This window comes from Macaca mulatta, chromosome 12 (genome assembly GCF_049350105.2).
Source record: "Macaca mulatta isolate MMU2019108-1 chromosome 12, T2T-MMU8v2.0, whole genome shotgun sequence".
Taxonomy (NCBI): Eukaryota; Metazoa; Chordata; class Mammalia; order Primates; family Cercopithecidae; genus Macaca; species Macaca mulatta.
In genome coordinates, this window is record NC_133417.1 from 113,196,096 (window position 1) to 113,216,429 (window position 20,334).

Sequence of the window (20,334 nt, forward strand, 5' to 3'; positions counted from 1 at the left end):
TTCACTCAACAACTATTTTTCAGTGTTTTGGGTGGGTCAGACATTATGCTAAGTGAAAAATAAGAAGGTAAGAAAAAGAAGACCCTGAAGATGATTCCCTCCCCAAAATTGGGCTACTAGCCATTACTCAGTGGTCTAAAGTGACGCTTAATATACATCCATCCCTCCCTCCATCTAGCCATTCAGTACTTACTGAACACCTACCTTGTGCCAGGCATTGCATTATATAATGGTTATGAACAAGTCCAGGAAAGAAAAATATAGGGAAAAGGGAGAATGAAGGGGAAAAATGCTGTCTTCATTCTCATAGCTTTGGGAGTGCCTTGTTTCTAGAACTCTCATCTTTTTCCTGGTGGTCTGGCCATAAGGCACAGTACATGGTGGTAAACCACCAGACTGCTGGAATTGAGTAGAGATTCTTAGTCATCCAAATGAGGAGAGGACCTTCTATTTAATTTCTAAATGTGTGCCTTGATTTGGCATATTTTAAGCAGAGCAAAACATTATACCACAAAGGTATCTAACATGATTCCCATGTACAGATTTTAATATTGTCTAGAAATACAGGCACAAGAAAAATAAGCTCTGAGCAAAGCCAAAAGGTACTGAAAATAATAGAACATACTTTGAACATTAAAAATCTTGTATCTGGTTTGGTTGGTAAATTAGTTTGAGACATATAATTCTACTGCCTTCCAAGGAAAGCCTTGATCTTTTAAAATTAAGATATGCCTAGACTTTATAAGAATAAATCCTGACCACTTTCTGTGCTTTCTGAAAAACAACTAGGTAACAGAATGACTACCACTGAGAAGTATTTTGCTTTATGGCAGCTGTCTTTTCATTATTATTTTATGAGAGCTAGTCTAGATATTATATATCCTTCACTATCTACATTTAGTTCTTTTTAGATGCCTGGGGTTATGTCAGTTTCTTTGGATCTAACTGGATCTCAAAACTCCATCACTTCAATACTTTCCAAAGGTTCTTAGGCAGGTAGGCTTACCTCCAAAAACATTAACATGACTAATGCATGCGGCTGGTCATTTCTATTAAAACAAAAAAATTAAAAGGTATTTTTAGAGACTTATGAACGCCATCAACAATTATTTCAAGTATAAGCTAGTTTGTATACGCCAAGGGTGAGACTTTAAATGCCTATAAAATCTGTCTGTAAAAAAGGAATTTTATGAGAGCAGGCACATTTTAGTTTCAACTTTAAGGATCTGAGCCTGCTTTGGACTTGGTGTTCTATGAACTATGAGCTAACTAAGTTACGGGAAAGCAGCCTGCACCCATGGTAAGATGAAAAGGCAGAATCCTGGGCCTGTGCATTTTAATTATAGCTCTACTGCCTGCATCATTGACCAAGTTTGGGTATTTGTTTCTGCACAGAAAATAAGATTTGAGGCCCACACAGTGGCTCACGCCTGTAATCCCAACACTTTGGGAGGCTGAGGCAGGAGGATCGCTTGAGTTCAGGATTTTAAGACCAGCTTGGGCAACAGAATGAGTCTCTGTCTATATTCTTTAAAAATAATAATAATAATAAATATATAAAATAAAATAAAATTTGAATAACCATTTACTTATTTCCCATTGAAAATGCTTTTTAGTTATGAACTATTTTAAACGTGCTTATTTTTTGCTGATGAGAAACAGGAATTGAAATTGGAAAAAGTATAAAATACTACATAAGTGACCAATATAGATACTTCCATGATTATTATCTCAAATTAACATATTGGTAAGAGAAGCCTTCACCGTCCTGGGCAGTCGATCCATGGGTGAAAGCCTTCAGTAACGGTGAATGTTATTTTCATTTTGCTTGGCTTAACCAAATGGGGACCTTGGAGTAAAAAAAGTAAAAAGATGAGCCCAGAGAGAGGCTGGCAGTGGAGAGGCGGAGGGAGAGCCACAGAATTAGAGGCGGTCTGTGCTGGAAAGGCCCTTTGGAGATCATCTCACCACCCTCCATGGGCGGGAAAGAAAAACAAACGGGAGCCGTCTGAGATTTATGACTCTTACCTGCGGCGGAGATCCTCTGCCACCGCTGCCCGGCAGCTGAACAAATAGGCTCGGAGCGACTTCAGCCGCTGCCGCAGCCGCAGCACGGCGGCCAGCGGCTCTGCGTGGTGGTACAGCATGGCGTTCTCCTGCTGGATGTCGATGAGCGGCTCCTCGTACACGTACTCCAGAAACTCCTTGGCCTGCTTCGACACCTATAAAACAAGCGTTGTCAGTCAGTCCTGGAGAAGCACCTGGCTCTCCACACTTGCTCAAACTAGGAACCATAGCTGATATATCAAAGGAACACCATTATTTTCTGAATACAGACAAATGAAAAAGTCTGTAGTAGAATTAAATGTAAATTTTGACTTCTCTCTCTTCCAGACATTCAACTGTAAGCTAGGAAGGAATTTATTAATTCTGCATCTTGACTGCAGTGGTGATTATAGGAACCTACATATGTGATAGAAGGGCACAGTATGGTGCCATTACACTGACCCATTAGACCAATGTCAATTTGCTGTTTTTGTTTTTGATATTGTACCTCAGTTGCCTAAGATGTAGCCAAGGGAGGAAACTATGTGAAAGGTACACAGAACCTCTCTGAATTGTCTATGCAATTTCCTGTGAATCCACGATTATTTCAAAATAAAAAAGGAATTAATTAAGAAGACTGTCTTAATATAAATCCAGATTTTTAAAAATGACATAAATTTATATGTGCATATATATGTATGAATATTCCATAAGACTTTTAAAAAGTAGCCACTTAAAAAATAGGCAAATCAAGGCCGGGTGTAGTGGTTCATGCCTGTAATCACAGCACTTTGGGAGGCTGAGGCAGGCAGATCACTTGAGGTCAGGAGTTCGAGACCAGCCTGGCCAACATGGTGAAACCCCGTCTCTACTAAAAATACAGAAATCAGCCAGGCATGGTGGCACATGGCTGTAATCCCAGCTACTTGGGAGGTTGAGGTGGGAGAATTGCTTGAACTTGGAAGGCGGGGGTTGCAGTGTGCCAAGATCATGCCACTGCACTCTAGCCTTGGCAACAGAGCGAGACTCCGTCTAAAAAACAAACAAACAAAAAAGAGTAAATCATGTACATATTACAACATTCAAGAGGGATAAAAGGATATTATTTGCAGAATAATCTGACTGACTAGCAAACAAGCTCAAATATCCTGCTTCAGTGACCAGAAAGGAGTTGCTCTTATTACAACTTTGAACTTGGGCTAACTCCAGCCAATATATCCATCCAATTCTGTATCCACCTCGAGTGGTAATCCATGGTGATCCACAAGACTATGAAAGTTCATTTTATAATGTCATTGTCATCAGTAGAAATAAATAGTACATGGAAACACAATGTCTCAGATATACAGAGGGAGTGGCTTAAATAATGCATAACGTGAGGGTAATTTTTCAGAATCTGTACATATCAATCACTGATAGTGAGATGTAGATTGGCTACAAATACATAGAAAGTTGGCTCAGTTTCTATTTATGGAAAGTAAAACCTCTCTAAAAAGTTCCCATTAAAATCTCTCTAGGAGCAAGGTTAGAATTCAACATTAAAATAAAAAACTTTGCTTATTAAAAAGAAAATAAAAAATCTACTATGTTTCATATGCTAGGCTAGAAGTACATTAATAAAGATATATAGGATACAGTTCCTACCCTCAAGTGGCTCACTGTTTAGTATGAGACAAATATTTAAAACAAAACCGCATGTAACATGCAGCATGTAGCCTGTCATCTGCTACAAAAGAGGTATGGATGGGGCCCACTGGTAGCTTAGAGGAGGGAGAAATCAACACTCCTGGTGGGGAGAGGGTTGGCAAAGCAGGTGGCACTGGATCTGAGTGTAGAAGATAAACAGATATTCACTTGCTGAACAAATGCGGGACAGAAGAGAGTACAACAGGCAGAAACAAACATAACAACCCCTCTGTATGTATATGTGATAATTAAATATATGGCTATTATATGTTGATTATAAATTTCTTGTACATAAACATAGAATTCAATATGACCATTTTCTTATATTGCAAAGCTTATATCAAAGTTTTTGTTCTTTATAGGAATGCAAAAAAATACATCATTTAAAAAATAAACATCTAATTTTTTTCCTTATAAGCAATTATTTTTGAGGTACCTGTTGTGTTGTGTGATCCTATAGCATCCTGCAGAGTTAGAGTTACAGAATTAGAGAAGTTTACAGTCTCTGAAAATCCAGGCCACAAAGAGGCAACTAGAATTAGCCAAAATCTTCAACTATCTAACCAGATTGGAAATAACAGTTATTCCTCACTTTTATTTTTGAGGCATATATGAATAGACACAGGTACATGCCAGATACCGTAGCAGGCATTAGGCATCCAGTGGAGAATAAAACAAGCATGGCCCTGTCTTTAGGTATAAGAGCCCACAGTTTGGTGGGAAAGAAAGAATTGGGTTTAAATATTTTATTTATCATGATTAAATATTTGCGATATTTAAATATCTTAAAATGAGGAAAAGACTGATGGTGTTTTGGGAAATGAAGTACAACCCACTTGAAACTGTTGCTAAAAAATGATGTATTGTACAATTCAATTAGTCTTCCTGGCTCTATTGAGCAGTGTTTATATGGAGTCAGGGCCCTGCTGAATTAGGTTAACAATGCTACCTTTTAGTAGGTGAACAGAGCGACAGAGGGCACTGGCCAGTCTCCCAGGCCTTAAAAGGCTTCTCTCTTCAGGTGGTACTTAAGCCCAAAAGGAAGAAAAAAATCTTTTACAGAGAAAGTAAAAGCAGTGAGACAAATGGAACAGCAGCCACTGACATCAGTATTCATAAACTGAAATTACAAAAAACAAAAACAGAGCTCTTTTCAACCATGTCGGAGGCGCTGCCTTCACCAGTTGTTACTAGCAGCAGGCATACGGTGCACATCGCTACCGCTGCTGCCTGAGTACGTGAACAAATCCCCACCACGTTCAGCCATTTTTGGCAGCAAGGCTGAGCGCATGAGCTCATTTTTGAGAATCAGCCACTAACAATCGGTGAGGGAATTTTTGAGAGAACTCAAAATCTGGCATGGGATACTATTTTTGCAAAATAGAGCATTGTATCCCCACTGATTTCCTAAGTTCTAAATGACCCTCTATACTGGCATGAGGATTGCACTCTCAAACTCAACTCGAATTAAAAAAGAAAATGTTAAAAAAAAGTTACTCAGGAACAAAAGCCAAAGATATTCTTAGGTGATAAAGTTTATGTGAGAAAAAGTATTTTGTTAATATAAATATTACATGAATTATATGTGAACACTGACTATGTTCCAACTAAGAGCTAAGAGCCACTGTCCTACTTCTTGCCAACCAAACTATGAAAAACCTAAAAAGCCTGCTGCCAATTCTGATGTAAAGAAAAATTCAGCTCATAGTCAGGTGCACATGAATGAGCTCAAAACTCTATTTTAAAAAATGAATGGTTTGGACTGGCACTCTTTTCCACCATACCACTCCATTCACATTAGTATTAGTATTGACCTATTAGTATTTTACCAAATAATATCTAATATTTATTAATGATATTCATTCTATTCATATGAATGAATTTCTTTCCATAGCTTTTGTAGCTTATAAACAGAATAGTTTGAGCTATAAGAACTCAACACTGTAACGGTGATTATGCCGCAGTTTATGAACTGATTATTTCTTCGCAACCCTGCAGACTACATGATTCAAGAGAAATGAGAGAGAGGAATCCAAGAGGAAACAGGCCTCCTGCCCTACCTCACATTCAGGAGGAGTTGAAGAAAATGCCAAAATCACATTATGATTAGCTACAAACTAATAATTACCATTTACACATATACATTTATAAGTAAACACATATGTCATTTGACTTGAACATTATTAAGTATCACCAGTGTAGATTCAAACACAATACAACTTTTGTTACGTTGGTGACAGCCACCTCTTAAAAACAAAGTTCTTGAATGTTGTTCAGGTTTGCGTAATCCTGAGGGAGAGTGTTCTGGTATGCTCCCCCACAAAAATAGCCCCTGGTGATAACGCAATGGGGCAAAGGGAATGTTTAACCATAGATAGCAATTTGGAGATGACATGGTATTATGGTGGTGGTAGTGAGGACTTTATTTTTATTAAAGGAGGAAAATGTATCAGAATGAAACATGAATAAGAAGGACTCATAGAATAACAGACTAGTAAAGATAATCTAACTCAATTTTCCTCAATTTGCGTTCCAAGGAACACTAGTCCCACAAAAAAGTCGTTCTGAGGTCCAATAAGATGTATGCCACACACCACTTTCTTTCCTTGGAGATTCAAAGCACAGCATGTTTGCATATTAAAACTGAGACATCTCGTACCGAAGAAAACCTGCTTAACCCAGCCACTTCTCAAAGCTATTTGACTATAGACAGGGCAGCTGTTCAGTGCTGCACAGGATGCATGGGCGGTGGGAGTGTGGGAGATAAGATCCAGCCTGGACCCACTCACCAGCCAGAAGAAAGGGTATCTTCCTCTACCTCGCTGCATCCTCTTGCTAAGCTATGAGTTTGCTGAGCTGTGTTCTGAAGGCGCCCTTTTCCAATTCCCGTAAAGCTGGCCTAGCTGTGGCCCTCCTTTTTGTGTAACACCTACTAACACGAAAGAATCTAGTGATGCTCCATGGAATACACTTTGAGAAACACTGAACTAATCCATTGCCTGTATTTAGCAGAAGAGAAAATTGAGTACAAAGAGCGTAAGTAACTTATTTGTGGTCATGTCATGGTAGAATTAGAGCCAGAACTCAGATCCCTGGATACTCTGCTCTGTGCTTTTTAGCATTGTTTACATTCACAATTCTTCTTATTATTATTTATTTTATTTTATTTATTTATTTATTTTTTTGAGACAGAGTCTCGCTCTGTCACCCAGGCTGGAGTGCAGTGGCCGGATCTCAGCTCACTGCAAGCTCCGCCTCCTGGGTTCATGCCATTCTCCTGCCTCAGCCTCCCGAGTAGCTGGGACTACAGGTGCCCGCCACCACGCCCAGCTAGTTTTTTGTATTTTTTAGTAGAGACGGGGTTTCACCGTGTTAGCCAGGATGGTCTCGATCTCCTGACCTCGCGATCCGCCCATCTCGGCCTCCCAAAGTCCTTACAGGCTTGAGCCACCGCGCCCGGCCCACAATTCTTATTTTTTAATCATGTTACCATACTCTATCAGCTTATCACTCCATAAAAGAGTTTTCCTGCCCCTTCTCCATCTTACAGCAAGTAGGCGACAAAAGATGACTAACCTATAATGTGATTAAGCAGGACACTGACACGTAGGATCCCATTTGATTTTAACTTTAAAATAAAACTGAAGTTCAGTAACATTTCATTTATATAAAAGTTACTTGTTTGTGCAATTTATTTTATTTTATTTTAGAGACAAGGTTTTGCTCTGTTGCCCAGGCTGGCTGGAATGCAGTGGCATGGTCAAAGTTCACTGTAACTTCAAACTTCTGGGCTCAAGGGATCCTCCCATCTCAGCCTCTGGAGTAGTTAGGTAGGACTACAGGTGCATGCCACCATGCCTGGCTAATTTTTAAATTTTTTGTAGAGATGGCGTCTTGCTATGCTGCCCGAGCTGGTCTTGAACCCCTGGTCTCAAGCAAATTCTTCTGCTTCAGCCTCCAAAAGCACTAGGATTACAGGCATGAGCCACTGCGCCCAGTCTATTTGTGTATTTTTTTTACTGTCTTTCTCGTTTCACTGGAATAAGAGCATCCATGAGGGCAGAAACTATGTCCCCAGTGCCTAGAACAGTGAGCACAATAAATATCCAATAAATACTTGTTGAACAAATGAATGAATAATTTACAATGCTCGGGCCATAACTTTGAAGCACACACTCTTGCTTTAGACATAATTCCTACAGCTTGGTTATTTGTTTCTAAGTTCATAACATATTAAAATGCAATGAACTTAGAGTCAATAAAGAAGAAAAGATAGCTAGAGGCAGCACGGAGACAACAGAAGTGACCGCTGACATCCTGGCACCAAGAGAAGAGAGGCAACTACAGGAAGCTACAAGGTGAAAACAAAGAGCATACAACCCTGATTGAGGGCAACTTGGCACTATCCATCAAACTGACGAATGTACATACCTACATCTAGGAAGTTATCTACAGACAGTTTTGTTCATCAGTGAAAAAAAATTATATTCAATATTATGTAGAAAGTTATTCATTGAATTACTGTCTATAATAGCAAAAGATGGGAAAAATCTAAATGTCCATTAAAAAAAAGAACTTGTTAGACAAATTAGTGTGTGTGTGTAGGATTCATGATGAAATAATTTAAAAAGTGCAAGGAAGAGTTTTATTATCTAAATGGAAAGCTCTCTAAGCACAGGATGTATACTATATTGTCATTTTTGTTTGAAAAAATACATGTATATAAAATATCTCTGGAAGGATACATGAGAAAGGAGTGTTTTGGTTGCCTCTGAGAAGAATGGGGTGAGTAAAAAGGAGATTATTTATATATGTACACATGCCCCCTTTTACTTTTTGAACCTTGAACTTACTGAAAGTATACTATATTCAAAAAAGAAGAATGAATAAGGCTGGGCACAGTGGCTCATGCCTGTAATCCTAGCACTTTGGGAGGCCAAGGCGGGTGGATCACGAGGTCAGGAGATCGAGGCCATCCTGGCTAACATGGTGAAACCCTGTCTCTACTAAAAATACAAAAAAAAAAAAAAATTAGCCGGGTGTAGGTGGTGCCATGCCTGTAGTCCCAGCTACTCGGGAGGCTGAGGCAGGAGAATGGCGTGAACCCAGGAGGCAGAGCTCGCAGTGAGCCGAGATCATGCCACTGCACTCCAGCCTGGGAGACAGAGCGAGACTCCAGCCCCTCCTTCCCCAAAAAAGAAGAATGAATAAAATATAGCAGTGCAAGGCATTTAGGGGAAAAACAGCCTCACTTACCACATTAAACCCTCAAGTTATCTATCACAGGACAGAACAATCATTTACATTAATAATTCTGGTCCAGGCACAGTGGCTCACACCTATAATCCCAACACTTTGGGAGGCCAAGGTAGGAGGATTGCTTTAGGTCAGGAGTTTGAGACCAGCCTGGGCAACACAGCGAGACCTTGTCTCCACCAAAAACTAATTCAGAAATTAGCCAGGTGTGGTGGCATGCGCCTGTAGTCCCAACTACTCAGGAGGCTGGGGTGGGAGGAATGCTTGAGCACCAGAGTTCAAGGCTGCAGTGAGCTACAATCATGCCACCTGCACTCCAGCCTGGGTAACAGAGCAAGACCCTGTCTCTAAAAAAAAAAAAATTATGATTCCAAGGCATTAAAAAAGTTAATTTTTAATATATATATTTTTAAATAGAATATGACAGTTAAAATTTATAAAATTATAAAAGTAATATAATCCCATTACTGAAAATTTGGAGAATAAAGATCAACAGAGAAAAAATATATCTATAATGTTACCACAATAAAATAACCACTTATTGCTTTGGTAAAACATTTCCTTCCTGTATTTATTCCCATCTCTATCATAAAAATTCATAGCCAAAATCATAATAAAATCAATTCTAACGGTAACGCTTCTTAGTCCTGTTAAAATAGTCACTGTGGGCTAATGGAGGAGGAATTAGGAAACCTTCAGTTTAATTACAATTTGTTCTCAGAATCTCCAAATGACTCTGATCAAGAGGTTTTTCCCATCAGTGAGCTTTTCCTCAGCTCCGCAAGGGCAGTAGAGCTTGCTTTGAATACCTCTCAAGATATAGAGATAGGAAATGGTTTATGTAACATGGAAAACCCCTAGCTAAATGGAATGTGAATATTCAAGCTAGGATACAAACAATTTTTTTTAAAAACAAAACTAAGGGAAACTATTTGGAAGAGTTGGGGTTGTTTGATTTCCTTCCCATCTCTTTGCGACGCTTGATATTTTTGATTAGGGGGACAGGGAAAGTTATCTTCAAAGAGATTTTATTAGAAAATGGCTATAGAAATTGAGGATAGGGTTTAGCTGCTTCCTAATCTTGGAGCTTAATTCAATCTTCAGTATAACACCAGAAAATAGACGAAATACTGCTTTAAAAATAATTAGGATTATTAATATTCCAGAGGGCAGGCCAAGAAATGCTTCAGATGACAGATTTCATTCTGTTCAGCAAAACCATTTTTTTACTCTTTTAAATGGATATTCAAGCCAGTCACATACTTGCTATTAAGGATAGCAGGCAGATCTAACAGAACAATGTCTGGTCTTGAAAACTGATAGGTCTGAATTGATCCTCACAATTAGGAGAATTAAGTTAAATCCTGATATCTGAGCAAAGACAGACAGACACTGGACTAAATGGAATACAGTTACTTAATGCCAGTAAGAGATGATCCAGATAAAATCCACCAGTTCCCTTTTTGCTTTAAAACCTTCCTTGGTCCACTAAGAACTTGGGAAGGAGTGGTCTGACAAAGGAGATTTTCCTCATGTGCAACATGGAAAAAGCGAGTGTACCTAATATCTTCAATTACCTACCTATCCTCTCAAAATCAAATCTAATTACTTGAATGACCACCACAACAAAACATCCTGCTTTACAGAGAGATTTTGAGTGTCAATGATGGCTAAATTGGTGATTTCTGTGACCTTCAGAGCTCATTGCAAACAGACTCGGATCTCCTCCTCCATTTCATGCCTTCATCAACCATGCTTCCATTTTCATTTTTCTTATTCAGTGCCACGTTTTCTGCTTTTGCTTTACTAATTGGTGTGTACTCTGGTGGCAGGTACTACACGCCTAAACTCTCAATGGATCACAGGGCTGGGACTGCCTCACTTACTTCCTCTCTAGACACCTCTCATAGTTGTCAAAGCCCCGCTCCAAGCAGATTAATCCAAAACTTCTAAGCCAAGCTCAACTAGCATTCTTTCCCTCTAAATAATTTTTTATCTAATACACACATGGCAAATATATTTATAGTCTATATTCAAAGTGTCAAGTACAAGAAGCAGAGGATAGAATGATAATTTTGTCTGGCAGAGAAGAAAGAAAGAATCAGGAGAGGAAAAGAGGTTTTAAGCTGGGTTTTAGGATTTGCTGTTGTGGGTGAGGGCAAGAGGAAGACAAGAGGTATGAAACAGCATGGCATGACAGGGATATAGACGGATGGCTGTAATATTAATGAAGAGACTGGTGCTGGGAAACGGTTATGGATGAAGGAGCTAGGAAGGCAGGCAGGGGCTAAGGATCACGGAGGCTAAGAGAATTGTATTTGTCCTGTATACAATTGTAGTAAAAGCTAACCATAACTGAGGGCTTATGATGCACCACACCCTGTGCCAGGTGCTTTCTGTGAAATCACTTATTTAAGCAAACAGCAACCTTATGAACTGGGCTCTATTATTATTTCCATTCTAAAGTTGAAGAAACTAAGACTGAGAGAGAGTAAGAAACTTACTTAAGGTAAGATTAGGACCTTTCTTTTGAAATATACTAACCAGCGAGCGACGCTTAAAGGCAGGAAGTGCAAATAGGAGGCTCCTAACTTCCTTCATGTGAGTGAGACTGAGGGTTTGAGTTAGTGTGGTGGGACTGGAGTACAGTGGAGAGCATGGTCTCAAGAGCTAAAATGAAGGCTTGGTTTTGCTAACTGCTTAGGCAGCGTAGGTGTGGCAGAGGGAGGAGTCCAGGATGTCTCCCACATCTGGTAGTGGTGACTGTGGGCCATTCACCAAGACAGGTAATGTGCACTCGGGGGAACATCTGGTGAGTGTGATGTGATAAGGCCAATTTGGGAAATGTTGAGTTTGATGTTCCCAGGGGACAGGCTTCATGCTTTCACTCATTTAATATACATTCCTGCTTATCTACTATATGCCAGAACTGTGCTAAAACACATTCCGTATGCCCAGAGAGCTCACCTTTATAGAGAAAATAGACAAGCAACTAGCTGTTATAGAGATGTTATTATGATAATGAAAATAGTAACAGCTTCCATTCATTAAGTACTTATCACAGTCATTTGCTAAGTGCTTTTCTTATATTATCCCAATTCACACAACTCTTTTAGGTAACTATGTGAAATGATGATGGGAGCAAATGCTTATTTGGTACACACTATGTGCTAAGCACTGTTCTAAACATGACACATGCATTAACCCATTTACCCAGCAGTAACTCTATAAGGCATTAATATCCTCATTTTACATATGAGGAAACTGACACCTAGAAAGTCTAAATAACTTGTCTAGGTTAAACAGCTAACTAACAAGTGACAATGCCAAGACTTGGGCCCTGGCAGTCTGGGCTGGTTTTACAGATTACAAAACTGAGGCTCTAGGAAATTCAAGCAATTTGCCCCAACAAATCAAGCACCTGATAACAGGTAGAGGTTTTAACTCCAAGTTCCTGCTATTAATCCCTTAATAAGTGCAATTCTCGGCCGGGTGCGGTGGCTCATGCCTGTAATCCCGGCACTTTGGGAGGCTGAGGTGGGCGGATCATGAGGTCAGGAGATCGAGACCATCCTGGCTAACACAGTGAAACCCTGTCTCTACTAAAAATACAAAAAAAATTAGCAGGGCGTGGTGGCAGGTGCCTGTAGTCCCAGCTACTCGGGAGGCTGAGGCAGGAGAATGGCGTGAATCCGGGAGGTGGAGCTTGCAGTGAGCCGAGATCGTGCCACCGCACTCCAGCCTGAGTGACAGAGTGAGACTGCATCTCAAAAAAAAAAAAAAACAGTCCAATTCTCAAGGTCCACATGACACGATGGTGGCACGAAGAAGAGAGCCAGCAATGTAGTCAACGGGGAATGGTAGGGAGCAACAAAAAAACTGTCACCACGGAGGACATGCCTTCTTTAGCTCTCAAAGAATAAGCAGGGATTCCCCAGATGGAGAAAAATATCTGGAGCACAGGTGGAAAGATGGTCACTAAACAAGAGAAGGGGTTCTTCTTTCTCTCAAGTTAGGAGGGAAAACAGGATAGGTACAAATACAGACAGATTTGTAGATATTCATATTCATATTTCATAACTTCATTTTTCTCCTTGAATAGGAGACAAGGTCATATGCTGAGAATAACTAGGAAGAGGCATCTTGAAAACAGTGAAGATTTAGATGATTATTGGGTAGAACTGGAAACAGAGTTGCCCAGGGATATATTAGAAAAGGACATAAGCCAATTGACCACTCACAATGTTCATGTTTGTTTTATAAGACTTCAAAGATTCCAGGTAGGGGACAGCTCTAGGACCCTTCCCCACCTACTTTCTCCCAGGTAACATAGCTCCAATGAAAGTAAGTCTCAGACATCTGTTAGCAAGGTGGCATCAAAACAGACATACACACACAGACCAATGCAACAGAACAAGAACCCAGAAATAAATCCACGCCTTTACAACCAACTCATTTTCAACAAAGCTGCCAAGGACCTACACTGGGGAAAGGACAGTCTCTTCAGTAAATGGTGCTGGGAAAAGTGGATATCCATATGCAGAAGAATGAAACTAGACCCTTCAGGATATACAAAAAATCAAATAAAAATGTATTAAAGACTGAAATGTAAGACTTGACAAATAAAATGACCAGAAGGAAGCACTGAAAAAATGCTTCAGAACATTGGCCTGGGCAAAGATTTTTTGGGTAAGACCTCAAAAGCACAGGCAACAAGAGCAAAAATAGATAAGCAGGATTACATCAAGCTAAAAAGTTTCCACATAGCAAAAGAAACAACCAACAAAGTGAAGAGACAATGTAACAAATGGAAGAAAATATGTGCAAGCCATTAATCTGACAAGGGATTAATAAACAGAATATATAAGCAACTCAACCCAATAGCAACAAAAATAAATCTTATTTTAAAATGAGCAAAAGATCTGAATAGACAATTCTCAATAAACGCATACAAATAGCCAACAGGTATGTTAAAAAATGTTCAACATCACTAATCATTAGGGAAATGCAAATCAAAACCACAATGAGATATCATCTTACTCCAGTTAAAATGGCTGTTACTCAAAAGACAGAAAATAACAGATGCTAGTGAGGATGTGGAGAAAAGGGAATGAATGCTCAGACACTGTTAGTGGGAATGTAAATTAGTACAACCACTGTGGAAAACAGTCCGGGAGTTCTTCAGTAAACTAAAAATAGAACTAACATATGACCCAGCAATCTCACTGCTAGATATATATCCAAAAGAAGGTAGATATGGAATCAACTTAAGTACCCATCAATGGACAAATGGATAATGTGGTATATCTGCACAATGGGATATTATTCAGCCATAAAAAAGAATAAAATTCTTGTCCAGGTGTGGTGGCTCATGCCTTTGGGAGGCTGAGGTGGGAAGACTGCTTGAGATCAGGAGTTCGAGGCCAGCCTGGGCAACATGGCAAAACCCTGACTCTACAAAAAATATAAAAATTAGTCAGATGTGGTGGTGTGCACCTATGGTCCCAGCTAGCTGGCAGGCTGAGGTGGGAGGACTGCTTGAGCCTAGGAGGTCAAGGCTGCAGTGAGCCATGACCGTGCCACTGCACTCCACACCTTGAGTGACAGAGTGAGACCCTGTTTCAAAAAAAAAAAAAAAGAATAAAATTCTCTCATTTGCAGCAACATGGATAGAACTGGAAATTAAAGTGAAATAAGTCGGCTCAGCCCGGTGGCTCACTCCTGTAATCCCAGCACTTTGGGAGGCCAAGGAGGGTGGATCACAAGGTCAAGAGATCGAGATCATCCTGGCCAACATGGTGAAACCCCGCCTCTACTAAAAAATACAAAAATTAGCTGGGCGTGGTGGTGCATGCCTGTAGCGCCAGTTACTCAGGAGGCTGAGGAATGAGAACCACTTGAACCTGGAAGGCGGAGGTTGCAGTGAGCCGAGATCGCGCCACTGCACTCCAGCCTGGAGACAGAGCAAGACTCCGTCTCAAAAAAAAAAAAAAAAAAAAAGAAAGAAAGAAAAAGAAAGAAAAAAAGAAATAAGGCAGGCACAGACAAGACAAATATCACACATTTTCACTCACATGTAGGAGCAAAAAAATTGATCTCATGGAGGTAGTGAGTAAAATGGTGGTTACCAAAGGCTAAGAAAAGTAGGGGGAAGAGGGGAATGAAGAAAGGCTGGTTAATGGGTATAAAAATATAGTTGGAAGCCGGGCGCGGTGGCTCAAGTCTGTAATTCCAGCACTTTGGGAGGCCGAGGCGGGTGGATCACGAGGTCAGAAGATCGAGACCATCCTGGCGAACACGGTGAAACCCCGTCTCTACTAAAAATACAAAAAAATTAGCTGGGCGTGGTGGTGCGCGGCCTGTAGTCCCAGCTACTCGGAGGCTGAGGCAGGAGAATGGCGTGAACCCGGGAGGCGGAGCTTGCAGTGAGCCGACATCGCGCCACTGCACTCCAGCCTGGGTGACAAAGCGAGACTCCATCTCAAAAAAATAAAAAAATAAAAAAATAATAAAAATATAGTTGGAAAGAGAAGTTCTAGTGTTTGATAGCATAGTAGGGCAACTACAGTTCATAACAATTTATTGTATATTTCAAAAATAGCTAGAAGAGAACATTTTGAATGTTCCCAACCCAAAGAAATGATAAATATTTTGAGGTGATGGATAATCTGATTTAATTATTACACACAGTATGTGTGTATCAAAATATTACGTATACCCCATAAACATGTACAACTATTATGGATCAATTTTAAAAGCAGTCATACAGCCTGTTTCCATATTGAAGCACCTTGCACAGAAGGTACATTCAAGGCAGATGTCACAACATTCTGGCAGAAGGATCAGAAAAGCTTCTGGTCATATCAGAATTGATATGAATTGAAGTATGTTATCTAATATGTGTGTAAGATGCAGGATCATAACAGAATCCTAAGCTTAGAGTGCTACCCCAGTAGAGAATTAGATTCCTGGACTCGCCAAATTCTACTACCTTTGTTATGCAAGGGTTGAAATGCTGTACCATATAGCTAACCAATTTATATATCTTAAAGACTACTAGGTTGAAAAGAAAGTTGAGATGTCCAATAGGCAATTAAAGCCACAGATTTCAATATTAGTAGCAAAACTGGAGCTGCAGATAAAAGTAGGAATTATCAGCATAAGAGTCCTTGTAGTTAAAACCATGTAAGTGAGGGAGAGGCCCAATAGAAAGAGTATAAAGTGGGTAACAAAATAATGATCTTAAGGAAGCCCACTATTAAAGGTATAGGCAGAGGATGAGAAATTAGAGAAGGTGATTGAAAAACAAGAGTTAGAAGGAGGAGAACTGGGGGTATGTTATCAAAACCAAGGCAAGAGAATTCAAAAGGAGCATGGTCCATCTGGTCAAATAGTGTATCCTAGAGAAGTCCAGTAGAATAAGAAACTGCCAAGGATCAACAAGATTTGGCAAAATTGTGATGGAGACGAGACGAGATTCGGCAAAACTGTGATGGAGAAGAGAGGAGAAGACCATGAACACAGGCAGAAGGGATAAACTTTCATAAGACAAGTAATGTTTCTTTGGTGGCTGGAAAGAGGACAATGAGGATAGATGCAGATGTAGGCACATTAATAGGTCAGTTGACAGGATTATTGCATAATCACCCCTATTTTCTCTATGAAGTAGAAGATAACGGCACTTCACAGGGTAACTTGGACTGGGTATTTCCTCTCTTTAAGATCACAGATGCTGAAATAAAAGAATCTGATGAAAGCTACTGAATATAAATGGAATACAACTTCAACAAGCTTCCAACATCACATCTAAGTACCTACTGGCCCCCAAGGCCGGAGACAGCTTTTTTCTCTTATTCCATGCTCCAAGCAATAGCCAAACCCTTCTATCGTTCACACAATTCCATCATTCTCACTGATTCAACCATATCATTCTAGCAATTCTCTCTCTTCTGGGTAGTTTACATCAGCATAGAAAACATACGGTTACTTTTTTCCATTAAAACAACACAAAAAATCAAACCTAACTTGACCCCACTTCCCTTCAAGTTACTCCTGACTTCTCTTCTTCCCTTTATAGCAAAACTTCTCAAAAGAGTTGTCTATTCTTGTTTCTTGTTTCTCTCTCTCTATTCTACGTTGAACCCATTTCAATCAGACCTTTGCTCCCACCACTCCATTCAAACTGCTTTCATTAAGGTCACTAATTACCTCCACATTACTAAAGCCAATCGTCAGTTCTCAGTGCTCATCTTATTTGACCTATCAGCATCTGTCACAATTCATCTGGAAACACTTTCTTCACGTGGCTTGTCAGACACCCTGGGATCCTTCTACCTCACTGCTCACTCCTTCTTGGCCTCCTTTGCTGGTCCCTCCTCTTGCCTCTAGGCTCCTAAGTTGGAGTGTCCCCATGCTTACTATTCCTTTTCTCCTCTATTGACTTGCATTTTTATAGCCACTAAGACTGCTATTTATACTTCCTGAATAGCCTCCTTGGCTGTTAGCAGTTACTTTGCAAAGCTATTAGCATATACCTGAGATTCTCACTTGCTCCCCTTTTTAAAAAACAACAGTGCTGATGAAGGCCTGAGGATGGCTTGGTGTACTGTTCCTTGCTGTTCGCCCCTACTCAGAAGTCTTCATAGCTTCTCTCAAAGTTCTGGTTCTAGTTCCAAAGGCCTGGATTTGCTAGAAGACTGACCTTCACGTGAGTAGGAGCACTACTCTACTATAGGAAATATCTCGGGCCACAGTGGCTCACGCCTGTAATCTCAGCATATTGGGAGGCCAGGGCAAGCAGATCACTTGAGGTCAAGAGTTTGAGACCAGCCTGGGCAACATGGTGAAACCCTGTCTCTACTAAAAATACAAAAATGAGCTGGGCGTGGTGGCATGCGTGTGTAATTCCAGCTACTTGGGAGGTTGAGGCACAAGAATCACTTGAACCCAGGAAGTGGAGGTTGCAATGAGCCAAGATCATGCCACTGCACTCCAGCCTGGGTGATGGAGTGAGACAATGTCTCAAAAAAAAAAAAAAAAACACACCCCAAAACCCCGACACAAACAAATGAACAAAAACAAAACAAAACAAAACAACAAAACAAACAAAAGAAATATCTTGGATTATATAAGTCCTTGCCTAGAAAGATCACTAGCATGCTCATGTGTGTATTATTTTCCCATTTCTATCTTCCCATAGTGTTGTGATGTTGGAGATCAAATAAAAAATAATAAAAGAGGCTCCTCTCTCAGAATTCTCTTAGCACCAGAAGTAAAAACTGCTCTACATGTCTTTTTAAATGAGGAAACTAATAAGAGTCATACTTAAGAAGCCTTTCAACTGTGAGATATATAAGAAGCATTAGGTAAGGTCTTGCACCTTTTATGAGACTACCTAATCATATCTGCTTCACATTGTTTGATCACCATCTTTATAATCCACCTGAGAACATACGAACGCCTGAATTATTATTATTAAGTGAACTGAGTTTTTGTACCTACCTTATATTTTGAAGTATCCCAGTTGTGGACTATGCGTGCTGGGATGAGAAAGCTGTCATCCACGTGGCAGCTGCTGCAGTAATACCACCCACTGTAGTTGCACACCTTGGCCTTCCCATTGGAAAGACCTATGGATCGCTGGCAGCCTGTTCAAGGAAAAAGAAAGAATCTATGATTGCTGCTGTACTTTTAACACGACAGAACAAGGTTATAGAGCTCTAACATCATAGAACAAGGTTATATTTCATTTACCTCAAGGTAAATGAAAGTCTGCAACAAAAAAAGAAGTTACAGAGAATAGAGTTGTACAGTTGTGTCCTTTTCTTCCTAGTCTGACAGCCTGTCCCTTCACCTCCTAGGGTATTGCTGTAAGGGTCAAAAACTGGTCCCGTCTCTGGTTTCTTCTGATTCCATCTCTTCTGCATACAGCTGCCAGAGATCAGTCTTTCTACAACCCCACCTTTACCACCTCACTGCCCTGCTCAGAACTCCATTTCCCCCAAGCACTTTGCTGAGGGCATCTCATACAGAATCTTGTTTAACCAGCACAACTTCTCTATGAGGAAGATATTATTGACTCTATTTTATAGATGAATAATCTAAGATTTTTATGAGGCTAAGTATCTTGTCTGAGTTCACCTAGCCAAAAAAAGCCAGAGTTTGGATTTGGCTCTAAATTTGATGCTAAAATAATCCCCAAAACTGATATGTAGCCTTCCTTTGCTTACTAAATCATCGTAAGGAATTTGGCCTCTGATTGGCTCCACCTCACCTTTCTAACTTTCCCTCCCACTACTGTCCAATGGGAATGTAATCACTTTATTCCAGTCAGAGAACTCTCCTCATTGTTCCCCAAATAAACACAGCGTGCTTACTCCACCCATCGTATATTAACACGTATTACTTCTCCTTACACAGCACCCTCTTCTCTGCTCTTTACTTCAACAAATCTTGCCCAAGACTACTGGTTGCCTACAATGTCCTTTTCAGATCCAAGAAAGTCCATGACTGTGAGCGCTGTCTTGGTACTCTCAGGAACCTGGGAATAATCACAGCCCTTCCAAAGGAAAGCCATTCGTTTTCTTTAGATAGGAAGAATTACCTTCTACTGAGTATGTAAATTCCATCACAATCATCCCCAAGGACAAAATCCCAGCAGATCCAGAACAGGTAATCAAGAATACACAAACAGCATCATTAATCTGACATTTCCGGTCTACAGTTTTCATTTTAGAAATCCTTCCATGTGGCCCATTTTATGGTTGGGTGCCAAGAACTACATGAATCAAAGAGATCTGACACTAAGCCTATTTCATGAAGTGTGGCAGAAATGAATTACTCTTTCAATACTACTACAATTACTGCTACGACTACGACGACGACTACTACTACTACTGCTACTAATATAACGATCAGTGTTGTAACCCTTTTCCACTTTAAGGAGGTCAAACACATTTATTTAACAAACTACCAACCTAAGAAGATTCTGATTCACATGAGCTCCATGAATGAAACTATCACAAGACTCAACAGAACTTTCATTTTCATCACAAATACAATGGCATCAGTAATTAATCAGTTTCCCAGTGCATCCTCTAGAAACAGAATTAGATCTCATTGTTTTTAAATACATGAGAAATGGGAAGAAGATAAGTAAATATACCGGTATTAGGCTTCCAGAGCTTGATCCAGTTCCTTTCTAGAATGGCTATTTCTTTACTATTGAGCAGCAAAAAAATCATAATAAGCTCCTGTTCTTCAGACTGGCTGAGGAATGAGAAATGTGTGAAAGATGAGTTAGAACCAACAAACATGTAGCTCCTGACTGATAAAGGAGACCTTGCC

The 20,334-nt window shown here is 40.0% G+C and overlaps 1 protein-coding gene across 4 annotated transcripts in view; it reads right to left on the minus strand.

Moving 5' to 3' along the window:
- Positions 1 to 20,334, minus strand: part of PLEKHM3 (pleckstrin homology domain containing M3) — a 209,909-nt gene that overhangs the window by 108,374 nt on the left and 81,201 nt on the right. For all 4 annotated transcript variants that reach the window (XM_015110812.3, XM_077957431.1, XM_015110815.3 and 1 more), the window contains 2 exons: positions 18,490 to 18,635; positions 2,029 to 2,222 (listed from right to left, as the gene is read on the minus strand). In XM_015110812.3, coding sequence (XP_014966298.1) covers positions 2,029 to 2,222; positions 18,490 to 18,635 — 340 coding nt within the window. The remainder of the gene's footprint in view (positions 1 to 2,028; positions 2,223 to 18,489; positions 18,636 to 20,334) is intronic.